The sequence below is a fragment of the Zootoca vivipara genome, chromosome 5, assembly GCF_963506605.1.
Source record: "Zootoca vivipara chromosome 5, rZooViv1.1, whole genome shotgun sequence".
NCBI classification, from domain to species: domain Eukaryota; kingdom Metazoa; phylum Chordata; class Lepidosauria; order Squamata; family Lacertidae; genus Zootoca; species Zootoca vivipara.
In genome coordinates, this window is record NC_083280.1 from 72,310,306 (window position 1) to 72,334,211 (window position 23,906).

The window sequence follows — 23,906 nt, forward strand, 5'->3', positions numbered from 1 at the left end:
TATTTCCTTGTTCTAAATTATACTACTAGGCTCCCTTCTGAAAAGTTTTATACAGGTGTTTCTCTTCATAAATGGAATAAACTTCATTTAAGGCAGCTAGATTGTTGAATGTTTTCATGAAACAGCTCTGATACTGTTTGCAGATCCAAATATAGCACAATGACTCAAGAGGCAAGAATTTTTTAGACTGCCCATCTTTTTATAACAAAATTTAAAAAATCCTTCTGGTAGCACCTTAAAGGGACCCTGACCATTAGGTCCAGTTGTGACCGACTCTGGGGTTGCGGCGCTCATCTCGCGTTATTGGCCGAGGGAGCCGGCGTACAGCTTCCAGGTCATGTGGCCAGCATGACAAAGCCGCTTCTGGCGAACCAGAGCAGCACACGGAAATGCCGTTTACCTTCCCGCTGTAGCGGTACCTATTTATCTACTTGCACTTTGACGTGCTTTTGAACTGCTAGGTTGGCAGGAGCTGGGACTGAGCAACGGGAGCTCACCCCGTTGCAGGGATTCGAACCGCCAACCTTCTGACCGGCAAGCCCTAGGCTCAGTGGTTTAACCCACAGCGCCACCTAAGTTTGTCTTGGTATGAACTTTTGTGTGCATACACACTTTTTCAAATATGCTTCTTCAGATCTTTTTGTAGATGCTGAAAAAACACAATAAAGCTCATTCATTGTGGCAGAAAATAATTCTGCATCCAGGCATGAATCAATTGTGATTTGTCCAATTAGACTTTGGGGATGTCCATCACATGGAATAAATTTTGCTCACTTGTTGCTTTCCATCATTTTTTGTTGAATGCCATTATACTTTCCAGCCATATTGGCTACATTGTCACGTGATTGCCCTCTACATTGACTGAATTCCGTGAATTCCCCACATTATTCATTGTGATCCATAAGCATGCATTTTTATTGTCTCTGAAATCACTAGTAGCATGAATAATTGGTGTATCTGTGTCTGCAATGCTAGGGTCTTCGCTTTAAGACTACAATGAGCTTGAACTGCTTCTTTTGGTGTAAATAACTATCTTGTGACATGTTCCTTCAATGCCTTGTGCTAATTCTTTGGCTATAGGTCCTGTCACTTCATTGTCATTTTCTCCACAAGTTTTTGTGCTTGTAGTGGTACTAACCGACAACAGTTCTCCTTGAAGTTATTGGGAGGCTGTGTTTTGTGTACAGGTGAAATCGGAAAATTAGAATATCGTTGAAAAGTGCATTTGTTTCAGTAACGCAACTTAAAAGGTGAAACAAATATATGAGATAGATACGTGACATGCAAAGCAAGATATGTCAAGCCTTTATTTGTTGTAATTGTAATTATTTTTCGTTAGGCGGGTCAATTATAAATGGAATGTAATTAATGAAATGTAATAGCGATGTTTAAAACTATTTGTTTTATTACTGTGGAATTTCCAAAAGAAAGCATTTGTAAAAATTAAAATAAAATAAAAAATAATAAGTTGCATTACTGAAATAAATGCACTTTTAGATGATATTCTAATTTTCCGAGTTTCACCTGTATAAACTGCTTATTCTTCTGTCTGACTGCACAGTGTGGACTACTTGATTTTCTTCTGTTTGTAAACATGAATGTTCTGTATCTGAGGGATTATGCAGGGGTGTTTCTGCCTACTGTACAAAGTTATATGGCAAGAGTGGTTTTCTCCTTCTGTTCTTTTTGTCACTTTCATTTACTAGCAGTGATCTGTTTCATAGCTTTTATTATTTGATTCCGAGTAGCTTTAAAGCAGGGGTCAGCAAACTTTTTCATCAGGGAGCCAGTCCACTGTCCCTCAGACCTTGTGGGGGGCCGGACTATATTTTGAAGGGGGAAAAATGAACCAATTCCTATGCACACTGGGAAGAATGGGGCGGGGGAAGGGCAGCCATGATAAAATAAAATAGTGTGCATTAGAACGGGGTGGGGAAGGCTCCTCAACAGAAAAGCTCACCCACCAGCATGCTGCTCATCCTCCCGCCACACCCCAAAACACACACACACAGACCAACAATCGCCCCTTGGAGAAAAGGGCGGTAAGTACAATATGCAGAGAACGGCTGAGGTGAAGGAGGGATGGCAGCTCTGGAGAAGCGGTACTGGGGGCGGGGGAGCTGGAAGAAGAGGCGAGGGGGGCAAGTAGTCTTCCTTCCCACCCCTCCAGCCCCAGCCGCCTTCTTGGTTTGCCGCCTGCCTCATTCGCTGAAGGGCTGGTGGCGGTGGCGCGAAACAGGCTTCCTCCCCACTCAGAGAAAGAGGGCACTGCACTTACCTTCCTAGGGGCTGCTGCTGCCGCCACCACCACCACCACCACCACCACCACCACCACCGCTTCTTCTTGTGAAGCAGGTAGGCAGAGTGAGCTCATTGGTTCTGCTCTCTGGCCCACAGGAGCATCATGGTGGCGGGGGTGGCAGGAGGAAGAGGCCAAGCGGTGGTGGATCTGCCAATCAAACGCCGCACCTAGTTTACTTCAGCGCGGTTTGGGGACGTCTCTGCCAATCAAACGTGCTGAGGTAAACCAGGCACGGTGTGTGATTGGCAGAGCCACTGCTGCTTGGCTTCTTCCTCCCGTTGCCATCGCGGGGAGTCTTGGCTTCATGGCGGGTTCTTAAATGGCCAGGCGGGCTGGATTTAGTACCCAGACTGGCCTGATCCATTCCGGCGGCCCGTTCGCGACATAAAAAGGCCACAACATGAAGCGCTGCATCTGCGCATGCGCGTGACACAATGCTGCGCTTCTGCACATGTGCAAAGTGTGATTTAGCACTTCTGCGCATGTGCGTAGGTTATGGATGCACCGAACCCGGAAGTAACCCGTTCCGGGACTTTTGGGTTCGGCGTGTCCGTAACCTGAAAAGACGCAACATGAAGCGGACGTATCATGAAGTATGACTGTATAAGCAAAGTGATCACTATGATTATATGATGTCTGTTTTGACACCACTGTTATACCTCTAAATATTTTGCCTTTGTGTGAAGAATCACTACAACAGCTTGAAAAGCTAGAGGCTTCTTTTGGGGCAATTAATGAGACTATTTGTTTGTGTGTGCTTCATTCTGAGTTTATTTCTTCATATACCATATGTTGGATATGCCAGTGCTGTGTGCACAAATCATGGATTATGAATTTGATATAAAATTCCCTTAGAGCTTCATTAGTCACAGTTATCTGTGATCATTATTTTCTAAATATATGCTGAAAAATGTAACTGTTTAATTTCAGAGCTGAAAGTACCAAAATGTATTTTATGTTTTTAGGTTACCACATTAGTGAATTGCCCTCAAAACCCTTCTAATAAGAAAAAAGGATGCTCCAAACGAGCCCGTGTTATCCTTGCTTCTGTGGAAGAAGCCACTTGGAACTTACTGGACAAAGGGGAAAAAATTGCTAAAGAGGCTCCTGTGCTAATGGAGGAACTTAATGCTGCACTGCGTGATGTCCGCAAAGAAAGTAAGTCTGTCATTGCTATGACAATAACACATCTATTTGAAGGAGCGGCTGCATTATTTTTAAAGTGCATTTGACTCTAATCTATGAATTTTCCCCCATTACGATTCTTAAAATTGCAAAACAATCCCCATAGTTTGGAAAAATAAGCACATGCCCATTCTGAAACTTATTAAACCATTGTTTTCCTTCTTTTCTCAATCTCACTAGTTACTGGCAAATCAGCCCTTTCCCTGTGAAATGGAACACAAGTGTTCTCTAAGGAAATTCATGGGCATCTTTGTGTCTAAGAGATGCATTAGCTGGAACTGATTCATTTTTGTGTTTAGAGAGCATATCAATTGCAGGGAACCCTGGATGGATCATTGGTAACATGTTGAAAAAAGTTAACTTCATAGTGGTGGTGACTGCAAAGTGGTACCATCAGAAGGTTGATTTCAGTTTGTTCCTGTTGTGTTGTGGCTGTCATCATGTTCATATGTTCAGCAGTACACTACACAGATACAAGGCACTGGGGAAGGTGAGGCTGAAACCTTGGGGTTAGATAAGTACATTGCAACATGGTGTGATGTTTGCTGTCCATCCACTTTCCACTATCCAATATTTGAATAAGTTACAGGCTTGTTCCTGTGCATATTATAAATGTTTTCAATGATTCTTTCAAATTGATTGGAAGAAAATACAGTGTGACTTGAACTGAAAAGATTACCTGTCAGCCATAATCATACAATGTTCTAGTGAGGATCACTCATTTTAGTCTACCTATCCATCTCAGTATACCAGAACTTACAATTTTGTAATGCCAGGCAACCTAAATTTTCACTTTGCAATTGACATTTAGACCAGTACTTGGGATAACTGTCAAAATAAAATATTCATGAAGTCAATTACATACATACATACATACATACATACATACATACATACATACATGAATTTTAATTGAAATTTTGACAAGGGAATCTTCTATCATTGTGGAAAGGAGGATAATACAATAAAGAACAGCACCAAACAACTGGAATTGCTGAAGCTAATTTTAGTGAATGCAGAACCGCTGTAACATATCATGCTATAGTAGTTGTTGCAAATCTCCATGGATATTGAGTCATGCATCATACCCAAAGAACTCCTTCATTTCTTTATCATGTTGCATTCTCCAGCTATAAAATGTCTCACATTATTTAGAGTCTACAGGAAAATGTACATTAGAACTCTTGTTGAGATACAATAGTAGTGAGGTGTGTTTCTTCTTCTTTGTACATATGAATAGTGAAATTATTTTAGTAAGAGCAAGTCCAGTTTTTTCCACCCAGCTTTGAGAAGCAAACATGACTGTTGCTCTTTTCTATTATCATTAATCCATACCTTTCACATGCTGGAAAAGGAGTAAGAAGGGTGGAACAGGGATGAAATCAGGCTTTCAAGAAAGGTTAAAATTTATTTACTTATTTATTTATTACTATGTTCAAAGTAAGAAGCAGAACAAGCAAGTGGTGGGTTCTCTTTGTGGAAAATAGAAAAATGCTATTGGTTGACAGAGAGAAGGTGAAATTTCTCAATGCCTGCTTTGCCTCTGTCTTCACCTAAAAGTAAAGCAGTGGCTAACCTGGTGATAACAGAAGAAATGATGCAAGGAGGAAGCTGCAAACAAAGAAAGGGTCTGGAAACAAAGCTTTATGAGGAATGGTTGAGGGAACTGGGTATGTTTAGCCTGGAAAAGAGGAGACTGAGAGGAGATATGATAGCCATCTTCAAATTTCTAAAGAGCTATCACATAGAAGACAGAGCCAGCTTGTTTTTTTTCCCTGCTCTGGAGACTAGGACCTGAAGCAATGGATTCAAATTACAAGAAATTCTGAGTAAACATCAGGAAGATCTTTCTGACAGTAAGAGCTGTTTGACAGTGGCACAGTCTCCCTCGGGCAGTGGTGGAATCCTTGGACTTCCTTGGAGGTTTTTAAACAGAGGTTGGATGGCCATTTGTTGAGGATGCTTTAGTTCAGATTCCTGATTTGCAGTGGATTGAACTAGATGACCCTCAGTGTCCCTTCTAACTCTACAACACTGTGTTTATATGACAGCTTTTCACCATCACTGGGTGCTTGCACTAGAGCTGGCTACAGTAAAAATCTGGAGCTCATTTCCCTACTCAATAGGCACTGTAATAGCTAAAGTGGATGTAATGAAACTGATCCCTGGGTGATTTTTTGTGCATCTGTTTTCTGCCATGTAAATATAATGGTAAATAACACCTAGCTGTATAAGTTCTTTGTGCCTTAATGAACAAAGAGTCAGATTTTCAACCTTGTCAGTTTTTCTATTTTTTTAATCATTGATTTATTTAAAATTTATTTAGCCTTTATGTGCTTGGTCCTATAAAATATCATTGAGGCGACAGAATAGGCAATAATGGATGGTTTAAAAAGGTGAAGGGAGAGTGGGCAGGTTCATAAATGAACAGTACATATGGGTGATGGAGAGAAAAGCTCGTTGGTAGCAAATGATACAGACTGGTAGTTACTGCATTCAATTCTCCCATTTCTTATACAAAACATCTTCTGTTTTGTATAAGAACTTGTTTCAGGTAGGGCTCATCCACACCTCAGTTTGCCCCACTGCTTTCCCCTGGAAAAACCCACATTTTAGCGTTGAATTGGAGCAAACAGCAATCGTGTTTTACGTAGATTGACTTTGTTATGATTTAGCACTAAAGAGCTGGTTTTCTGGGTGAAAGTGGCGGGGCAAAGGCAAAACCGCTCTGTTTTCTGTGTAGTAGAAGTGTAGATGAGCCCTTGGTTTGGAGGATCAAAGTCACATGCTGTATGGGGACATTGTCCTACTTAGCCTTTTTCTATCTTCAAAAATAGCTATCTTCAAAAAAAAAAATAAAATCAAATGCTTATGTGTATTGTTCATCTTCATACTTTATTAATTTGGCATTGACCCTTTGGGATGTTTTCCCCCTTGTCATCTGTGAGGTATCAACTGTGGAATATTTCAAATGTCTTTTAAAACATTTTTTGTTTACTTAGGTTTTCCCTGATTGTTGAAACATTTTTTTTTCAGATTGCGCTGCTCAGTGTTGTGTTTTTATATTTTGGTAATATGTCTCTTTTATTTTTTAGTTGTGATTTTATTATTGTACTTTTTCTCATAAACCACTAAGAGTTTTTTTTTTAATGTTAAGTAAATTGAATAAATTAAATTGACCTCCTGGCAGAAATTAATCCCCTGACCTGACAACTTCATCATCTTGTTGCAAGGTCTCCCCACTTTGGCCCGCATGCTGCTTCAAAACATATCAGAATGGCCCTATGTTCATGACTGCAATTGCACAGATTCAGAGGACAGAACAATCATATTAGCACAATCAGTGTTGAATTCCACCCATGGTGTGTTACTCCCTTTCTCTTCTTAACTTTCCCCTCCCACCTCCCACCTCCTCCCGACTTTGGAGTTCACTTAGTGCAGTTCCAGTCACCCCTGACCACTGGTCTTGCTATCTAGGGATGATGGAAGTTTTAGTCCAAAAAACAGCTGGAGATCCAAGTTTGGGAGACCCTGCTCCTAGTGCATTTGCCTTATTTAGAGATGACGAATTAGAAAGTGAAATACAGTAGTGCCTCGCAAGACGAAAGTAATTCGTTCCACAAGTCGCTTTGTCTTGCGATAATTTCGTCCTTTGAAGCGTGGTTTGCTGTGGCAAAAAAAAAAAAAAACCGGCGAAAAATTCGTCTTGCGAAGCGCGGTCATAGAAAACTTTCTCTTGCGAAGCGCCAAAAACATCGCAAAACGCTTTCGTCTTGCGAGTTTTTTGTCGCGCAAGGCATTCTTCTTGCCAGGTACCACTGTACAGGTATTTATGCTTCTATGAACGAAATGCTTCTCGACATCCTTACAAAAGTTTATTAACAGGATTTTTTGTGTTTTCTTTATAAATTCAAACACTATTCTTCTGATACATGAAATCCTGTGTGGTATGACTGTGTGTGGTATGACTCAAAAGCAGGTGGGAAGAAAAATACTTGTAACACAAAAAAGGAACTAGTCTGTAGTGGGAGTTTTCAAACTGTTAATATCAAACTATAATTTAATTAACAGCATGTTAGTGAGGCTGATATTTAATTACTGTAAAACCAGGACAACAATCTAACATATTCCTAGGATAATCATTTGTGCATTTCATCCCTTTCCCTCCTCCCCCAGGCAGAAGTGGTTCAGACATAGCTCAAATGCTTGATATCTATTCCCATTACTTACAGCCTATATATGGTATTGAAGGCAACAGCTGCAGCTTGTATTATTTCCGTCTATTGCCTTGTCAGTGTTGCATGCAGTTAGTTGCTATCACATCTCAAGTGAACTCCTAGATAAACTTTAGCTCACAAATACCACAATCACTTTGAAACAAATATAGGTTGCTTCAGATACTGTTTGTTCTCAAGCCAAAAGGAAATCGGAAGATATGGATTTGACATTCTTAATTTGCTGATGTAATTTTCTCATATCAGGAAACTGTATACAGTATAAGGAAATACTCACTGAATCTAATTGTGGAATGCAATTCTTTCATATTATTTTTTGGGACACTGCTTCCTGATTTATGATGATGCTTGCCTTGTATCCTGCAGCCCCATCCTATTGGCTCCTCTTGCTTCTGCAATGGAAACGCTAGCAGAAGCTAAGGGACTCTGGAACTTATAGTTGCTTAGAGAGCATGTTACATGAGAGGTACAATTCTCTTTAGTTCTCAAGCTACAAGTCTTAGTTTCTTGTACAAACTCCCTTGCTATCTGTTTTAGAGGCGAACCTGGGCCGGCAGTTTGATGATAGCAATGCTGCATTTTCTGTCTTAATGCTGCTTCTATTTGTCTTTAGTAAATATCAAAAGGTTGTACAAGTTGTGGGCACATGTTAAAGATAGTTTTGGCAGTCAATGTTATACCGTAATACAGTGGTCAGCAATAACAATTTTAGGACAAATCTGTCTGTTCTCTTTTGGGATAAGTTGGTACTTGATATCATTTACTGTTTGCCCAAATCAAATTTGTAAAAGACTTTAGTTCCGGTTTCCGCCGGCAGGAATGGCGGACCTGTTTTCCATCCCTCTGACCTTCGTAAGGAATTTGGCGGTTGCTAGGGGAGTAAATGGCAACCCCCTACCCTCTCCGGGGGTTACGGAGAGGGGCCGCTGGCCCGCGATGCCCCCAGACCCACTCCGACTGTTTATGGAGTGGGGGGAGCTTGGGCTGAAAAGCACTTACGAGGGCCAGGACTCCCGGACGCTAATCTGCATGGCGGGGATTTCCATGGTTAAAGAAGATAATTAGGCTTAAATCTATGGACATACTTCAGAAGGAGGGGAAGAAGCGCTGTTTACTGCTGAGAAATTTATGCTGCTGAGGGAGAGGAGTCAAAGGCTGTATATCATCTGGAAGAAGGATTGATGGGGACGGAGCGATAAGGGAATGGAGTTTTTTTTTATTTTTCTTCATATGAGTTACTTCGTACCTTCCCAGACGCGATGTCCTGGCTTGTTTGGAGTGAAAGAGAAGCAAAAGACTGTGTGAGTTGAACTTTATAAACTGTTGTTACTGAGCATATTTTTTAAAGATGTGGAGTTGCCGATGAGAAAAGCCCCCCCCCCCTAGTCGGACGGAAGGAGTCCTGGACGCGTTCGGAGGATTTATGAGCTGTGACGCACTTTGAATTGGAGCAGCGACCTGAAGCTAAGTTCAGCTATAGGGCAAGGAGATCCATTAATTTACCAAGAGTTTATGGTTTGATGTTTGGGTCTTCTGCCTGGAAAAGCTGTAAATTTTATAAAGATCGTTAATCTTCATGGCTATGAGAGTAAACGAAAGTGATTTGAGCTTTTTAAGATGGCGCTGCTTCGACGCAACAGGGAGCTCCAGACTAAGAAGATTTATGGGGAGGCTGGACTGATTAACCCACACAGGAGAAAGAACATTTGTGAAACCTTGTTTGATATTTATCTCAGCAGGTGGGAAACAATCGGTTGAAAGTGGAAAACATCTATGTGACAGTAAGGGGAAGATCTGGATTATTATGAACTTGGAGGACGATTTGAACTTTAGAAAAAAGACGGCAGTGGACGGTTGCGAGGAATCCCCAATTTCTTGAAGCATGGGAACCCAAATAAAAAATTCTTTAGACGATTTGGCATAACATTCGGTTTGATTGATATATATATGTGTATAATTTGAAATAATGAATGTGATATAATTGGTTTTAATTGGAAAATTAATAAAAATATATTTTAAAAAAAAGACTTTAAAGTAATTATTTTAATTAATTAAATTTATTATTGTTTGCACGGATGAGTTATCAGCCAATCACACCATTGATGCATGTTTAAATATTGATTTAATCTAAGAATTTGTAGCTACAAATTAGAATTGCTAATCACCCACTTCAGTAAGCAACACTTGAGACCTGTTGGGATTGGCTCAGCCAGACACAAAATCTCATAATCTCTAAACTGTATCTATCTTTCAGATATCTTCAAAGAGTAACTGCCTCTCCAAAGCAAAGCCCCTTCCCCATTTGTGACTGAGGCCCAAACTAGATAGTGCTAATTGCATGAATGCAATTAATGTGCATTTTTTTGTTATGAAACTATTTATGTGACAAAAATATGCCCATAACATGCAGTAAACTGCATGGATTTGGGAAGGGGGAGTCTAATTCTTTCTGTCTGCTTCTCTCCCAATGATAATGGCCTTTCTTTTTGTATTTTGCCATTGGTGTTTTGAGGGAAGGTTCGATCACTGCCAATGGGAGACTCCATTGAAATGCAAATAGCAGCTGCATAGAGTAGTGTGTTTATTTGTTTTTGTCTGTGAGAGAAACTTCCTCAGTCCTGAGTTTGATCAGACTTGTAGCTGGCTTTGCATATAACAACAAAAAAGGCTTGTCTTGTTTGTTCCAATAATTACAACAGTAGGGAAGGACAACAGGCTAAAGGTATACCCTTGCATCAAAAATAACAGCTTGTGACATACATTTTCTCCTTTTTTATAATGCCAAAGTGGTTCAAGGTGAAGTGAAAGAACAATGTTAACCAAATACTTCAGGGCAATATGCTACAGAAATAGTAAAAGCAGGTTGAGGGTGTTTTAAACTAAGTGTACAGCTATATAAGTCAAATTTAAGGTCATGCATAATGTTCAAATCTCCCCTGGAAACTTCAGCTAGCGAACTTTATTGCTAATGTTGCTCTGGAAAATTAGAGCTGCCAACCTGAGGGTTACAGAGTGGGTGACTGTATTCCTGGCAGAAGGAGCAAGCTTTTATAACTCTTTGTGGGAGGAGAAAGGAATGCCCGTTGCTTTCAGCCTAGCTTTCTTAGAGTGGCAGCTAAAAGCAGATGTCTAGAGGGAAGGGGAGGTGAAGGCCAGAACAAGTAAGGGTGGATATAGATTGAAGGCTTAAATTCCAGGCATACTTGTTTGGAAGCAAATTCCACTGAAAGTTTGAACGGCCAACAGCAGCCTCTGCAGCACTGCCTAGATAATGACCTTTAAAGTTACGTTTAGTTCACTTTTTTAAAAAAGCTTAACTATCATGGCACAGTGGTGGCAGCACAAGCACCCTTCTGTGCCAGTTTGCCCAGAACGTGTTCGTCTGAGGAAAGATCCCTGGATTTCCCTCAGAGTGAGTCTGGAAGACCGCCAGCACTGCTTCAACATTTGCAGTGGCAAAATAGCAGTTAATGAGTAATTGAGGCAATGGTGGCGCAGATGAGCAGGGGCCACAGCAGCGGAGGAGAGGAGAAAGACAGGGGATGACTTTGAGGATGATGGAGCAACTGGGTGGGTGGGTCATTGAGGCAAATGAGCATGGGGCCTGGGCCACCTCTGCTGCCTGTGGTAATTGTCTCATTCTGCCTCATGGTAGTATCACTCCTGATAATCAGATTTCTCTCTAGATCCAGTTGTAGGAAGACTTTTATCTCATTAAACAAAGTATAATTTTTGGTATAAGAAAATATCAAAGTTTGACCAGGCAATAGAGCATTTGCTTGCATATAGGAGGCAGGGGATTGTATGTTCTCCCCACCCCAACTTCCCTGTATATGAGTGCCTCACCCCCTCTGTGTATGACTGCCTCTCACACACACACCTTTTCATGTTGAGTAGGGAAGATCCAACATGAGCAGAAGCCTCCATACAATCAGGAGCCCTGAGTGCATATGAGTAGAAGCCCCCTTCAAACCTTCCCTGCACAACATGGGAACATCAGGGACTGGGCACACAGGTTTTTGGAATGTTGAGGGTTGGATCAGCAAGGCCCTAAGCTCCCAACTTGAATTGTTATTTTCAGTTCAGTCATAAGGTCTAATCAGGGCTCAAGTGAAGTGCTGGACAGAAAGCAGGAATGAATTGGAGTTCAAAACAAAGAACAGGGGTGACAGCAGATCACAGAATTCAGTGTGGTCTTTTCCATTCCTGTACATCAGGCATCCCCAAACTGCGGCTCTCCAGATGTTTTGGCCTACAACTCCCATGATCCCTAGCTAACGGGACCAGTGGTCAGGGATGATGGGAATTGTAGTCCAGAACATCTGGAGGGCCGAAGTTTGGGGATGCCTGCTGTACATGATAGGGTTGTACAGTAGTGCTCTCCTTCCCCCACAAAGATGAGTCTGGGTGCATGTGGAAACGTGGAATGTGAACATCTTATCACAGTTGCTATTGCACTGCTCCTTGGGCTTCGATAGAAAGGTTGCCTGGTTGTGCTTGTGGGAAACTTGTTGAGTTTTGCTTTGTTGAAGGGTGCATGTTTCTCCTCTTTCTATTCTCTTTCTCTTTCTATTCATGACAACTTCTGCTTGGGCATGTGGCCTTTTCATTTCATGCCCCCTCCCCTGGCAAACTTAATGCTGTTTTAATCTCCAATCTAAATTTGTCTGTCTCTTATCATTCATTCTTGGATCATCGAAGTGCTGCTATTTTGCATGCAGAATTAATCAATCAGTTCTTTTCCTGCTTTCCTTCACATTTTTTTCCACTTCCCTTTTTCAGTCTGCCTTGCAGTAATAAATTCTCTTTGCCAAGTTAATCAGTTCTCCCTTGTCCCATTTCCCCCTTCCCTGAATTCAGTGATGTTTTTCCCCCCTGTGCCCAACAAATCTATTAGCTCCACTGTAGCAATTCTTCAAAGCTGCAGCCAGCAGTCTCTGTATGTCTTTCTTGGCTAGGGAGATACAACTTGAAAACAGTCTAATGTATTGATTCTTCTTCTTTTTTATTCTTGTGAAACCCTCCAGTGAAAAAAGAGAGTTTTCTGAAGGAAATAGGGATGGTTTCATTTTTGCTCTTGGCATTGGTGATGCAAAGCAGTTATAAAACAAATTAATGTCGTCAGAATTGTAATGCTGGAAGGAACCAGCGGGTCATAAAGTTTTACCCCTGATGTATGCCCAGACCTGGCATCTGTAAGCCTTTCTCTCCCAGATTGACAGCTGCTTTGTATGTTAATGTATTGTACATGCTAAAAAATTTAACAGGAAACATTTAAACCTGTGTTTGACACTCCAATTGTTCCCAGTGGTATACAGCCACACTGCAAGATTTGGAGATTCTATGGTATTGTGTTGAAACAGCCCCAGAATGCAAAATGAACAAGTTGTACTAGACAAACAGTTTACTTGGAGTAAGTACACAGTGACTGTAAAGTGGATGGCTCTAAAACTACACAATATTGAAAAGTTGCATTGTGCTGCCTTTTGCTCCAGTGTTTATCAACTACAACACAGAATGATACATATTATAAATCATATCCTATATTAAAAAGCAATAATTGGCATGATGCATAGGTAGAAACTGGTATATTGTAGCATGAAAATGAATACATGGTCATGTAATTTTAAGATTCCCTACCTTAGTTATTGTTTTCTCTAATAAAGAATGCAAAAAAGAGAAAACTTTTCACAAAGGTGAACTATTTCCTTTCAACTCCACATCTCTGTAAATCTGAAGCATCTATCTGTCAATGTGCCTCTGGAGGTGAAGCCAACAGCTGCACAAGCAGCACCAAAGTAACCTCTCCAGGCCGCAAACCTGGGCAGTGTGGAGGTCTTGGGCTGCCTGGACGAGAAGAACCCTCTCTCGGCCTCACTGATGTGGTCCAAAGGAAAGCAGATGTAGCATTACTTGTATCTTTATTTTACAGGTGAAGCTTTGAGGGTAGCTGCAAAAAAGTTCACAGATGATCCTTGTTATTTGCCTAAAAGGGAGGCCGTTGTCCAAGTAGCACGTGCTCTTCTGGCTGCTGTTACAAGGCTTCTTATTCTGGCAGATATGATTGATGTCTCATACCTGTTGCAACATCTAACCATGGTAAGTAGCTACTATGGCCAGCAAATGAGGTTTCCCATATTCTCGGCTACCAAGCTTTCTTAATTTTCAGGTTTTTTGAGTAAATAATTAAAATATTCATTGATTGTGTTTATTTATATGCAGCTTTTCCACAATGAGCTGTGTCCAAAGCAGCTTACAGCAAACATTCAAAACATTGGAATACAGATAACTGGAAATACGAATACAGTATACAAAAAGCGGAACATGTCAGTAAATTCAAATTCATGTTGGTAAGCCGTGGAGCTTGCTACTGATGAAGGAAAGGATTGGATTTCAAATCATTGCAGCTCAACCTACAAATTCCATTATATCGAATGTTTTGGGAGTTAGACTTTTTATTTTTTAAACTGACCTGGGGCTAATTCGGACTTTCAGACATAACTGGTATTAATTCCTCTTTTTAATTTTTATAGCATCTTACTATTGGTCCCCATCCCTCCAGTCTTTATGACCTTGGCTGTGGATGATTTTAGTTGTTGGTGTGAGTTTATGGTGTTGTTCTTAGTTATAATATGTGGTTATTGTACTATATTTATTTACATTATTTTTCTTCTGGTAAGGTATTTTGTTCAGTTTGCTTTGAATAGGCTGTATAGAATTCCTAAAAATAAATAAATAAAACTTTAGAAATGGGAGGTTTTTGCTTTTGTTTTTTGTTTTCAAAAGCAACAACCAAGCCATGGCTCAACTCTAACCAAAGTTAATTATGTTCTAGTTCCATTGAAATCCATGAGACTTAAGTTAGTCATGGCTAACTAGTTTCATTGATTCTAGTGGGACTTAAACATGACTTATTAGCAGATAGATCAGGGCAAATGTTTCATTTTTATGAACAGCATATGGCATCTCTAAGGGGCAAGGAACACTTATACTGCTTTTGCCGTGCTCTTGTTTTATATAACAACATTTCTGTACAGCATGCATCTTAACAGCAATTCTTTTGCCACCACAACCACTTTAGAGAAGGTAGAAAAGAAAGATATTGGCCTTCCTAAGAGGCATGGGCTCAAATCCAGGTTATCTAGAAGCAGTTTTGTCACCTTAGGCTCAGAAGACAGGATTACATAGTATGCACATACATTTACCTTCATACGACATTCATGTAAGTTTTGTAATAATGTGTATTTTTTTGTAATCTGTACTAATGTAATGAATGGTTTGGGGTGCTGCGTATGGATGGTAATACGGAAAAGCCTCATAAATGAGCACCTACTGTTTTTGTTATTTGCTGTTTTCTGCTTTCTTTTGAAATATTTCTGCAAGTATTTAGTTTTTGCTTTGTTTTAAATCTTGTAGACTGACTTTCCATCCAAACAAAAGTTTAGTTCAGAAAAATCAGTAAATCCAATAACCTAATTTTAAAATGCTGAAATGTGCATAATAACAATATCAATTGAAAAATATATCACCGTAGTATCGATGAAATGGGACATCAAGGCAGCATTCCTTCCTCAATGTCTTTTCTGTACAGAAATACATCTACTTCTAGAGGCTTTTAAGATTGAGTTTTGGAGACCTGCTAATGTGTGTCCTCCTCTGTGTGACCTCACTGCAGTATTTTAACATCCTAAGCAGTGCTTTATTTCTAGGAAAAATAGTGACAGTATGAACCATGCTTCCCCATTCCCCCATCCCGACACTGTTTACCTGTGCATTGTCCATTCAGCTGTAAACTGGAAGAACTGATTTCCATAGTGACTAATCTTGGAAGAGGGGGAGAGATTATATATGTAGCCAAAATGCAGAGAATGCATTTCCACAATGGGATCAGAGCTGGAATTCTATTCCCTTATATGCATGCTATGTCTGTGGACAAACTGTACATTTCAAGCAGCCCCCCCCCCAATCCTGGGAACTGCAGTTTACTTCTTACAGAACTACAATTTCCAGCACCCTTAAACTATAGTTTCCAGGATTATTGGTGGGTGGGTTGTGAAATGTGTATGCAGACTATTTCTGTTGAAAGGCAGGTAGCAGTTTCCAAGCAGGCATTGAAGCAGCTACATGTAGAACATCCCGCAGCGGTGCATCTGTGACTGCACCCTGCATTGGAGGTAACTGAGGAAGACCAGTGTCCTATTTTAATAGCATATGTTAGTTTATACAGGCACTATGAGTGAAACAGTTCAGTTTTTTAAAATAAAAATAACATATTTTTATTTATAATCCATAATATTCCATAGACTGAGTGCAGAGCAGGGATAGAATGTTGTTTTTCTGTTGAGCCTTATTATTATTATTATTATAGCCCACTATAGTTTTTTTATATGTAAGCTTTATCAGAGTTCTGAAATTTGACTTGCCACTATGCTTCATATAGCAATAATAACCAATCTTAAGTAATCATCTTGTGGGTACTTTCAGTACTTCTGAAACTTTTCTGGTTACTTTATTGTGTGAATTGTTAGAAATTGCTAAAATGATTGAAAACCAAACAAGTGTGCTGTTGAATATTTCAGAAATATGGAGCATATACCAAAGAATACTATAATCGTCTCCTTTCCATTTTCTAAAAATGTAGTATTCATGGAAAATAAACCATCAGTAAAGAATGATTTTCTCTCCTTACAGAGCATATTAGACAGCTGTATAATCTTCCTCTACAGTGCCCAGCATATTCCTCAGTTCTGTTCTGTGGAAGTAGTAGTATATTTTTCATTGCTTTGCAGTGCTTGTTCATCATATTGCATCTGCCAAAAGCATTTCTTTTTTATGTTGTCACATTAATTAGAAAATAGACTGAGATGACCAGGTAACTTTAACATATGCTGTTGAATAGCCATCAAGCGTTAATAGCATTTTGGTCGCTGCCATCCAGGGCCAAATTCTAATACAATTGAAATCTGTAATGAGTTCTGACTTTGCTTTTTTCTATCCAAAGTCTTTTAACCTTCATTATTATATTTTAGAGCTCCCTCAGGTAATTGAAATATTCTTAACTATGGAACTGATCCAAGAAAAGGCATTTGAACTTCAGCAGTACCTTAGAAACGGTTGTGCAGCACTGAGAGCAACCCTTCTCAGAATGTTTGCTAGTTCACGTCAATTAAAAAGGCAATATATTTTTAAATATATGTCTATAAAGCTTCCCCTGGAATGTGTTCTTCTATAGTGGCAATGTTGACATATTGTACTATTTCTTCATGAGGATTTTGGCTGTTAAGGTTTGCCCATTAATCATCTGAGAGCAGATGAAGAGGTTCTTTGCTTTCCAGTTCCATTGCTCCAGGGTTTTCTAATTTTCATAGAATAAAATAGGAGTTTGATCACTGAACCGAAATTAATTTTAAAGGTTATGTCATTCACTACGAAATGAAACTGCTGACCAAGTAAGAGATTTGTTAAATGTATAAAATGGTGGGAGAAGGGGGCCAAATCCATAAATGGGTTTTGGCACAGCATTTTATCGTTTTAGTGTCAGAGACATACTGTCTAGTCTGGGGCGTGCAGTGCATGAAATGATACTGTATAGAATAGCTATATTGTGGAGGATTATTAAAATTCACATCATGCAGTTTCTACAAATGTGCCCATTACTCATCAGAATTAGGTTAGGAGCTGGTTTTTGAAGCACTGTAACACCTGTGTCTCCTTGCTAAGGTGAGACCCTCTCTCCCAGGCATCGTGGTTTTAATTATATATGACATCAGGTAATATAAAATGAAATGTGATCAATCTAAATAGTAGGCAGGAATTCTATCATGCAACTTCTGATATAACAAGCACTATAAAAATGGTGGCATGCCATACAATCTTTACTATAGTCTAGTGTCTGTAAAGCCTGTATAGTTAAGTGAGAGTGATGTCAGTACCCTACTGTCCTGTTCCACTTCATAGTCTAAGAACTTTTTGTATCTTCATTCTTGCTCTCTTGTTGGACCTTTATGTCCCATAAGTACACACCACCTTAAAATAAAGAACCTGGTAGCACAGGAGTGTCGAGCACTGACATTGTTCCTGATGTCATGCTGATGTTTGCATAGTGATTATATTAGTTAAAATGTAGGTTGTGTGACTTGACTGAGCTCCATGCAGATTATGGAGGTCTGCCTGTTACACATTTTAGTGTAGAGTTTTAGCACATCCACGTTTAAAGTACATTTGCTGTTGCAAAACAATACAGCTATTTTTAACTAAGTAATACTCATTTGTGACCACTATTACAAATATTAGCTTCCTACTGTTAAGTGGGTGTCCTGCCTGCAGATGTGCTGGGTAGCCTTGTATATGTGCACCTTTCTCCCCCCCCCCCAATATGTTTATTAAAATTTTCAACTTGAAACTACAGATCATCACATCACATCATAATACAATAAAAAAAATCATCAATTTTTTTTTAAAAAAGAAAAACTAGAAAAAAATGAAAAACACAAAAACCAATCTCACTTTGATAACTTTGTCATAACTTCGACTTCCCCGTTCCTCCCTTCCCGAGTCTATTTATACCCCACCTTGGCAATTTTCACAATTAAACAAAACCATAGCTATCAATTTAAATCTTAGGATAATAACTTGAATAAAAATCTTTAATCCAATTTAAATAAAAAATTATTCCCTCTAAATACTCCCCTTGGCCTATTATTTTTCTCTAAAAATATTCTATCTTACCAAATCTAATACTGTACCTCATTTCTAACCTATTACAATTTCTAAAACCCCTCTCCTTCCCCTGGATGACAGTTCCCTGGATATCCCGACCAGCTCCTTCATACATTCCAGTTTCAGACCATTTAATCCGTCCCTTAATTACATTGCCTTATAGCATTCAACCCACTCCATCTCTTGACCACTCCAGCCCACCCCCTCTCTCCACCCGTCCTTCTGCAGTTCCCATTCCTTATCCCATCCCCACTCCAATTCTTCCTTTTTCTTGTCCCCCCCCCCATATATTTTGTCCTTCACCTGGTTCTTGCCTCCCCTCTCTCACTAGGGAGGTTTGAATCCAGGACACATCTTTGTCTTGTGCCACCGCTTGATTGTCTTTACCAAGAACCTGTTCTCCCTCTCCCACTGGAAGAGCAGGGTCCTGGGTTTTCTCTTGCATTGGAGCTCCCTGTTTGTAGTATATGTCCTTTGCAACCTCTCTCACAGATTGCTCTTCATTCAATATCTCTTGCTCTTCTTGGTCTTCCTCCTTTAATACTTTGATGTTCTTATCTTCTACGTCTACGACTTCAGCCTGTGGCTCAAAATTGTCTTTTGGGAGAAGTTGATGTTGGGTTTCAATCCATAACTTTGTAAGTCTTTTATACTCTTGCAGTTCTACCACCACTTCTTGAACTTGTTCCCATATACTTTGTATCCAATTCTTATTCAACTCGTGATTTATTGTTTTGACTGGCTATAGCCTTTGTCTTCTCATGTTACAATGTGGCATGTAGGCTGCTGTGACAGAGACGATACAATGTTTTTACATTCCACTTCCTAACTACCTACTGAACTGGTTCCTTTGTCCAATTTATAAAAAATCCAATTCTCCTTTCCGTTTCAAAGTCTCTTAAAACTCCAATCCTATTCAGTCCATTGATTAAATCTTCTTTAAGGATTCAAGAGTTCACCATAATAAAAAACTTCCCTAGCCTCTGACATCACAATGGTGGCTAGTCAAGGCTTCCAGTTTCCTGCCCCCAGGTTACCGGAGGGCTCATTAATAAAGGTAAAGGGGCCCCTGACCATCAGGTCCAGTCGTGTCCGACTCTGGGGTTGCGGCGCTCATCTCACTCTATAGGCCGAGGGAGCCAATGTTTGTCCGCAGACAGCTTCTGGGTCATGTGGCCAGCATGACAAAGCTGCTTCTGGCGAACCAGAGGAGCACACGGAAACGCCGTTTACCTTCCTGCTGGAGTGGTCCCTATTTATCTACTTGCACTTTGATGTGTTTTCGAACTGCTAGGTTGGCAGGAGCTGGGACTGAGCAATGGGAGCTCACCCCATTGCAGGGATTCGAACTGCCGACCTTCTGATTAACCCACAGCGCCACCTGGGTCCACTTCCAATTTTTGCAGATATCAACAGAAATTAAAATCACCTTCCCTTGGCTCCGCCACCTCAGGGAAGGGGTCCAGCTTGATCTTTAAAGAAATTCAGAGTCCCGTTCCAGCTTAATGGCTGCAGGCTCATAATTGCGTGTTCGTATCTCGGTGGGGGGAGGGGGAACGACCTCCGTTTTCTTTTAGATTCCCCTCCCAAGTCCAAATTCTTCTTTTAACCCAATCAAAAGGTTTACTCACAAGTCCAAATTAATTCTTTAGAGGCATCTGTTGCACAGTTGTCGCCAGCACGGAGCTTTGCACCTCAGAGGAAGCGAATCTACCCAAGGCTCCGTCCCGCTCCGTCTGCTCTCGTCGCCCCTAAAAAGGGGCTTACCGGGCAGCGAGCGGGACTCTATGGAGCTCTGCTGGGTGTCCACGTTCCCGGAAAGCACGATCCGGGGGTTCTCCAGGGGGCCGCGTCGCTCAAGCAGCTCACCCCCCCGAGTTGCTGGGGACCTCAGAGACCAAGGTTTCCCCCGCCGATTAACAATGGCACCAGACCGGAAGTCACTTTTCTCTTGCTGCCTCAAACTTTTAGTGAGTAGCTTTTTAGAGTTAGGCTGAAAGGAAGCCAACAGTCTGTGACTTGCTTGCCTCCAGCTTAGGGTACTCCAAAGAGAGGAGTACACATCTTCCCAGATCATCATCTTCCTATAAGCTCCTTTGAAGTATGAGACTGATGCTCCCTTGGAATCTGAAAACCTATATGCATGTAGGGGGGAACAGTTTGTCTTGAAGATGTGCATCCACAGGAAAGCTGACACAGTCCCTCTGCTCAAGCAACCACAGCCTGTTTCCAGCAGGGGAACTGTAAAGGCTCATCTACAGACTCAAGTCCATCCAAGCTGGCTTTTGCATGCATATCACCTGCTGGATCAGAAACCAGGATACAAATGTAGGTTGATCTATTGATGCTGCATGGCCAGTGCTGGATTTATGTACAAGTATAAGCTAAACAAGCTATAGTTTAGGGTCCCACTGTCTTGTGGCCCCCCAAAAAAATTAAAGGAAAAAAACACCTGGATGTACATTTTCAAAATATAAGATTAAAAAAACAAATAAAATAAAACCTACATACAGCAACAGTGTTTTGTCTTGTGTAGGTCCATAAATTACCATATTCAACACAAAAAACAGTGACAATTTGTTGTTGACAAACGACAGCTGGACATATAAAGGGCCCCATTACCTTCAGTAGCTTCGGGCCTCATCAAACCTAAGCCAAGCCCTGTGCACGGCTTAAAAAAGATTTCATACCTGAATGTGTATCCCATTTAAAGCAATGCAGTGTGGATGGACAGCATCTGAGTTAAAACGTTTGTCTGAATACATCTATGACTTAACCTAGTTTCTGATCCATAATGTGGGACCAGTATATACTAACTGCAATCCATGGGCCTGTGTGTTTCAGCGTATCATTGTACACTCTGTAACATTTCCCTTCCAGTTTGTGTTTGTAACCATAGTAACTGTGTAAAAGCAATTAATGATTTGATGCATTTAAAGCAGCTGAGAGCTAAAGGCTTTTTATGTTCCAGTAGCAGATACTGAGACACACGGGGAATACTCTGGAATCCCTTGTTTGAGCATTGCACACCCAACAGGTGTTTCTTAAATGTGAAAGAAAAGCTATAGTAAATAAAAGCATTGAAGAAAGTTTAATTGCAAAACCACCCATCTCTCTTAATTGAAAGTTAGTTCAGGCATAATGTGCACGAATAAACTGAATCATTGATGGATGCAAATGGGGGAAAATAGTTTTCATCAAAATGAATCGTCCATACTTTAATTCTGTAAACTAGGGTTGCATGCCCTAATTTACCTGAAGGTCATTTTTGGACAATGAAATGGGAATTGAATTTAAAGTATGAATCTCCTGAGACAAAGCATGCATGTTTTGCTCATACAAAAACATATATGAAATAATAGTTGTGCGTCAATGCAGATGATGTTTGAATTCCTGAGTTTACTTATTTATAAGCCAAGCCCAAGCTCCTCTGAAATTCAAGCTCAGTTAGTTTGGACCCAACCCCAGTCTAGCTATCCTCACCAAAGCAGCTGCCCTCTTCCATTTCACCTGGAAAACAGCAAAAGAAATCCAGAGAACTAAATTGCCCAAAGATCTTGATATCCACAGTGGTGCTACCACCACCTAATATCTTTCTTGCCACTAACAGGTAACTTTTGGAGAAAAGGTACAGACCTTACCAGATGCCCCAGGGAGGGGCAGCTCCTGTTTGGGTTGAGGGTACAGAGGGGAAGCTACCAAGAGGCACCGTTATGTTCCCGATAGTGTGGCTAGACCTGGTGTCAAAGCAAATAGATCCCAATTTAGCTTATTCTTTCTGAGCCTATTCCTAATTAAGCACAGAAGATTTTAAAATAATATTTAAACCCCTCTCCTTGTTTGACCATAGGTTCAAAGGACATTCGTGTATCTTCAGAATGCATCTAGTAAATCTGAACTACAGAAAACATATAAAAACCTCCAGAAAGAGTTGAAAAAGCTGGACCATTTGGCATTCAAACGACAACAGGTAAGAAACTTTAGTAGCCCAATCGTATGTGTTTGTGCATTTGGATCACCAGTTTTCAACTGATCTCAAACCAAAGTACGTAAATGTTGCTACCACGTGCATCTTCTGTTTATTTCAATATGATGTGTGCCCTGAATTTTACTCACAATGTCTCATGAAGGTGTAAACAGAGGCTGTTTGCAATGTTTTAAAAACTGAAAATTATCACTAAGCCCCCATATTTTACTGAGGTTTGTTTTCTTAATGCCAGGACAAAAATATAGGGTACAGCCCAGAATCCATAGGACAGACACATGCACAACAGAGACCAATGTAATATTCTTCCCATTTGTTTTGTGGAAAAGTAGCTTGTGCTCACCTTTCAATGTGTTTAGCCAATGAATAATATGATAGCAATGACTGACAGTTAGGAAAGCAGATCTAGCTAATTAGACGAAGAGCAGGCTGGAGTGAAGCACCCATTGTCCAGACTAGAGAAGGAGTTTCTCAGTTTATTTCAAGCAGTTTATTTTAAAGTTATATTGTGTTCTTCCCTGGTGAAATGATTGCTTGCAAGGGATGGAGGAGGAATCCAGAGATCAGATTTGGTTATTTTCCTTGCCCTTGTAGCTCCCATGCCCCTTAGGTCCGCTCCAGAGGGTTGAGGGGCCCTCCAGAGTAGATGTAAGAGGACTGTGGAGGACTGCAGGGGGGGTGCATTGCTAAAAATTGTTTCCCTCCCTCTTCTGCTGACAGAGGTCTTACCACCAGCTGAGCTACATAGTATTCTTCTAAGCTGCTTTGGATACTACTGTAGAAAATCAGAGTGTAAATAAAGGGTTGTTGAATTATTTTGAACCCAGGTAAAGGTAAAGGTACCACTGACTGTTAGGGCCAGTCATGAATGACTCTGGGGTTGCGGCGCTCATCTCGCTCTATAGGCCGAGGGAGTCGCGTTTGTCTGCAGACAGCTTCCGGGTCATGTGGCCAGCATGACTAAGCTGCTTCTGGCGAACCAGAGTAGCGCACGGAAACGCCGTTTACCTTCCTGCCGGAGTGGTACCTATTTATCTACTTGCACTTTGACATGCTTTTGAACTGCTAGGTGGGCAGGAGCTGGGACCAAGCAACGGGAGCTCACCCCAATGGAAAAAACCCTAAAATACAGACCTTTCCCAGCACTTTTATATCCAGGAGTGATTTAACTATCTCTATTCTTTCCTCTTTTCTAAACAAAAAACTTTTGAGCTCTACTTGGTGCTCTGAGGAATAAAATAATACCCTTTAAACAGCTTTGTTTTAAAGCACTAGATTTCTCTTCTACATTTCTTCCGTATCAATAAATAGTCAATTATTCATCAGTATCATGCTCAGTGCCTTCTAGCAATTGTTCTAAACTATAATTACACATTATGTAGAACAGGGGTAGCCAACCTGGGGATCATCAACCTGACACCCAAGGTTGCCCAGGTGCCTGCGAAGGCTTTCATTGGCACCCTGGACAGATGCCCAGACT

At 40.6% G+C, this 23,906-nt stretch overlaps 1 protein-coding gene across 2 annotated transcripts in view; it reads left to right on the forward strand.

Moving 5' to 3' along the window:
• Positions 1-23,906, forward strand: part of CTNNA3 (catenin alpha 3) — a 550,231-nt gene that overhangs the window by 7,304 nt on the left and 519,021 nt on the right. For both annotated transcript variants that reach the window (XM_035137674.2, XM_035137677.2), the window contains exons 3-5: positions 3,268-3,460; positions 13,655-13,821; positions 22,292-22,411. In XM_035137674.2, coding sequence (XP_034993565.2) covers positions 3,268-3,460; positions 13,655-13,821; positions 22,292-22,411 — 480 coding nt within the window. The remainder of the gene's footprint in view (positions 1-3,267; positions 3,461-13,654; positions 13,822-22,291; positions 22,412-23,906) is intronic.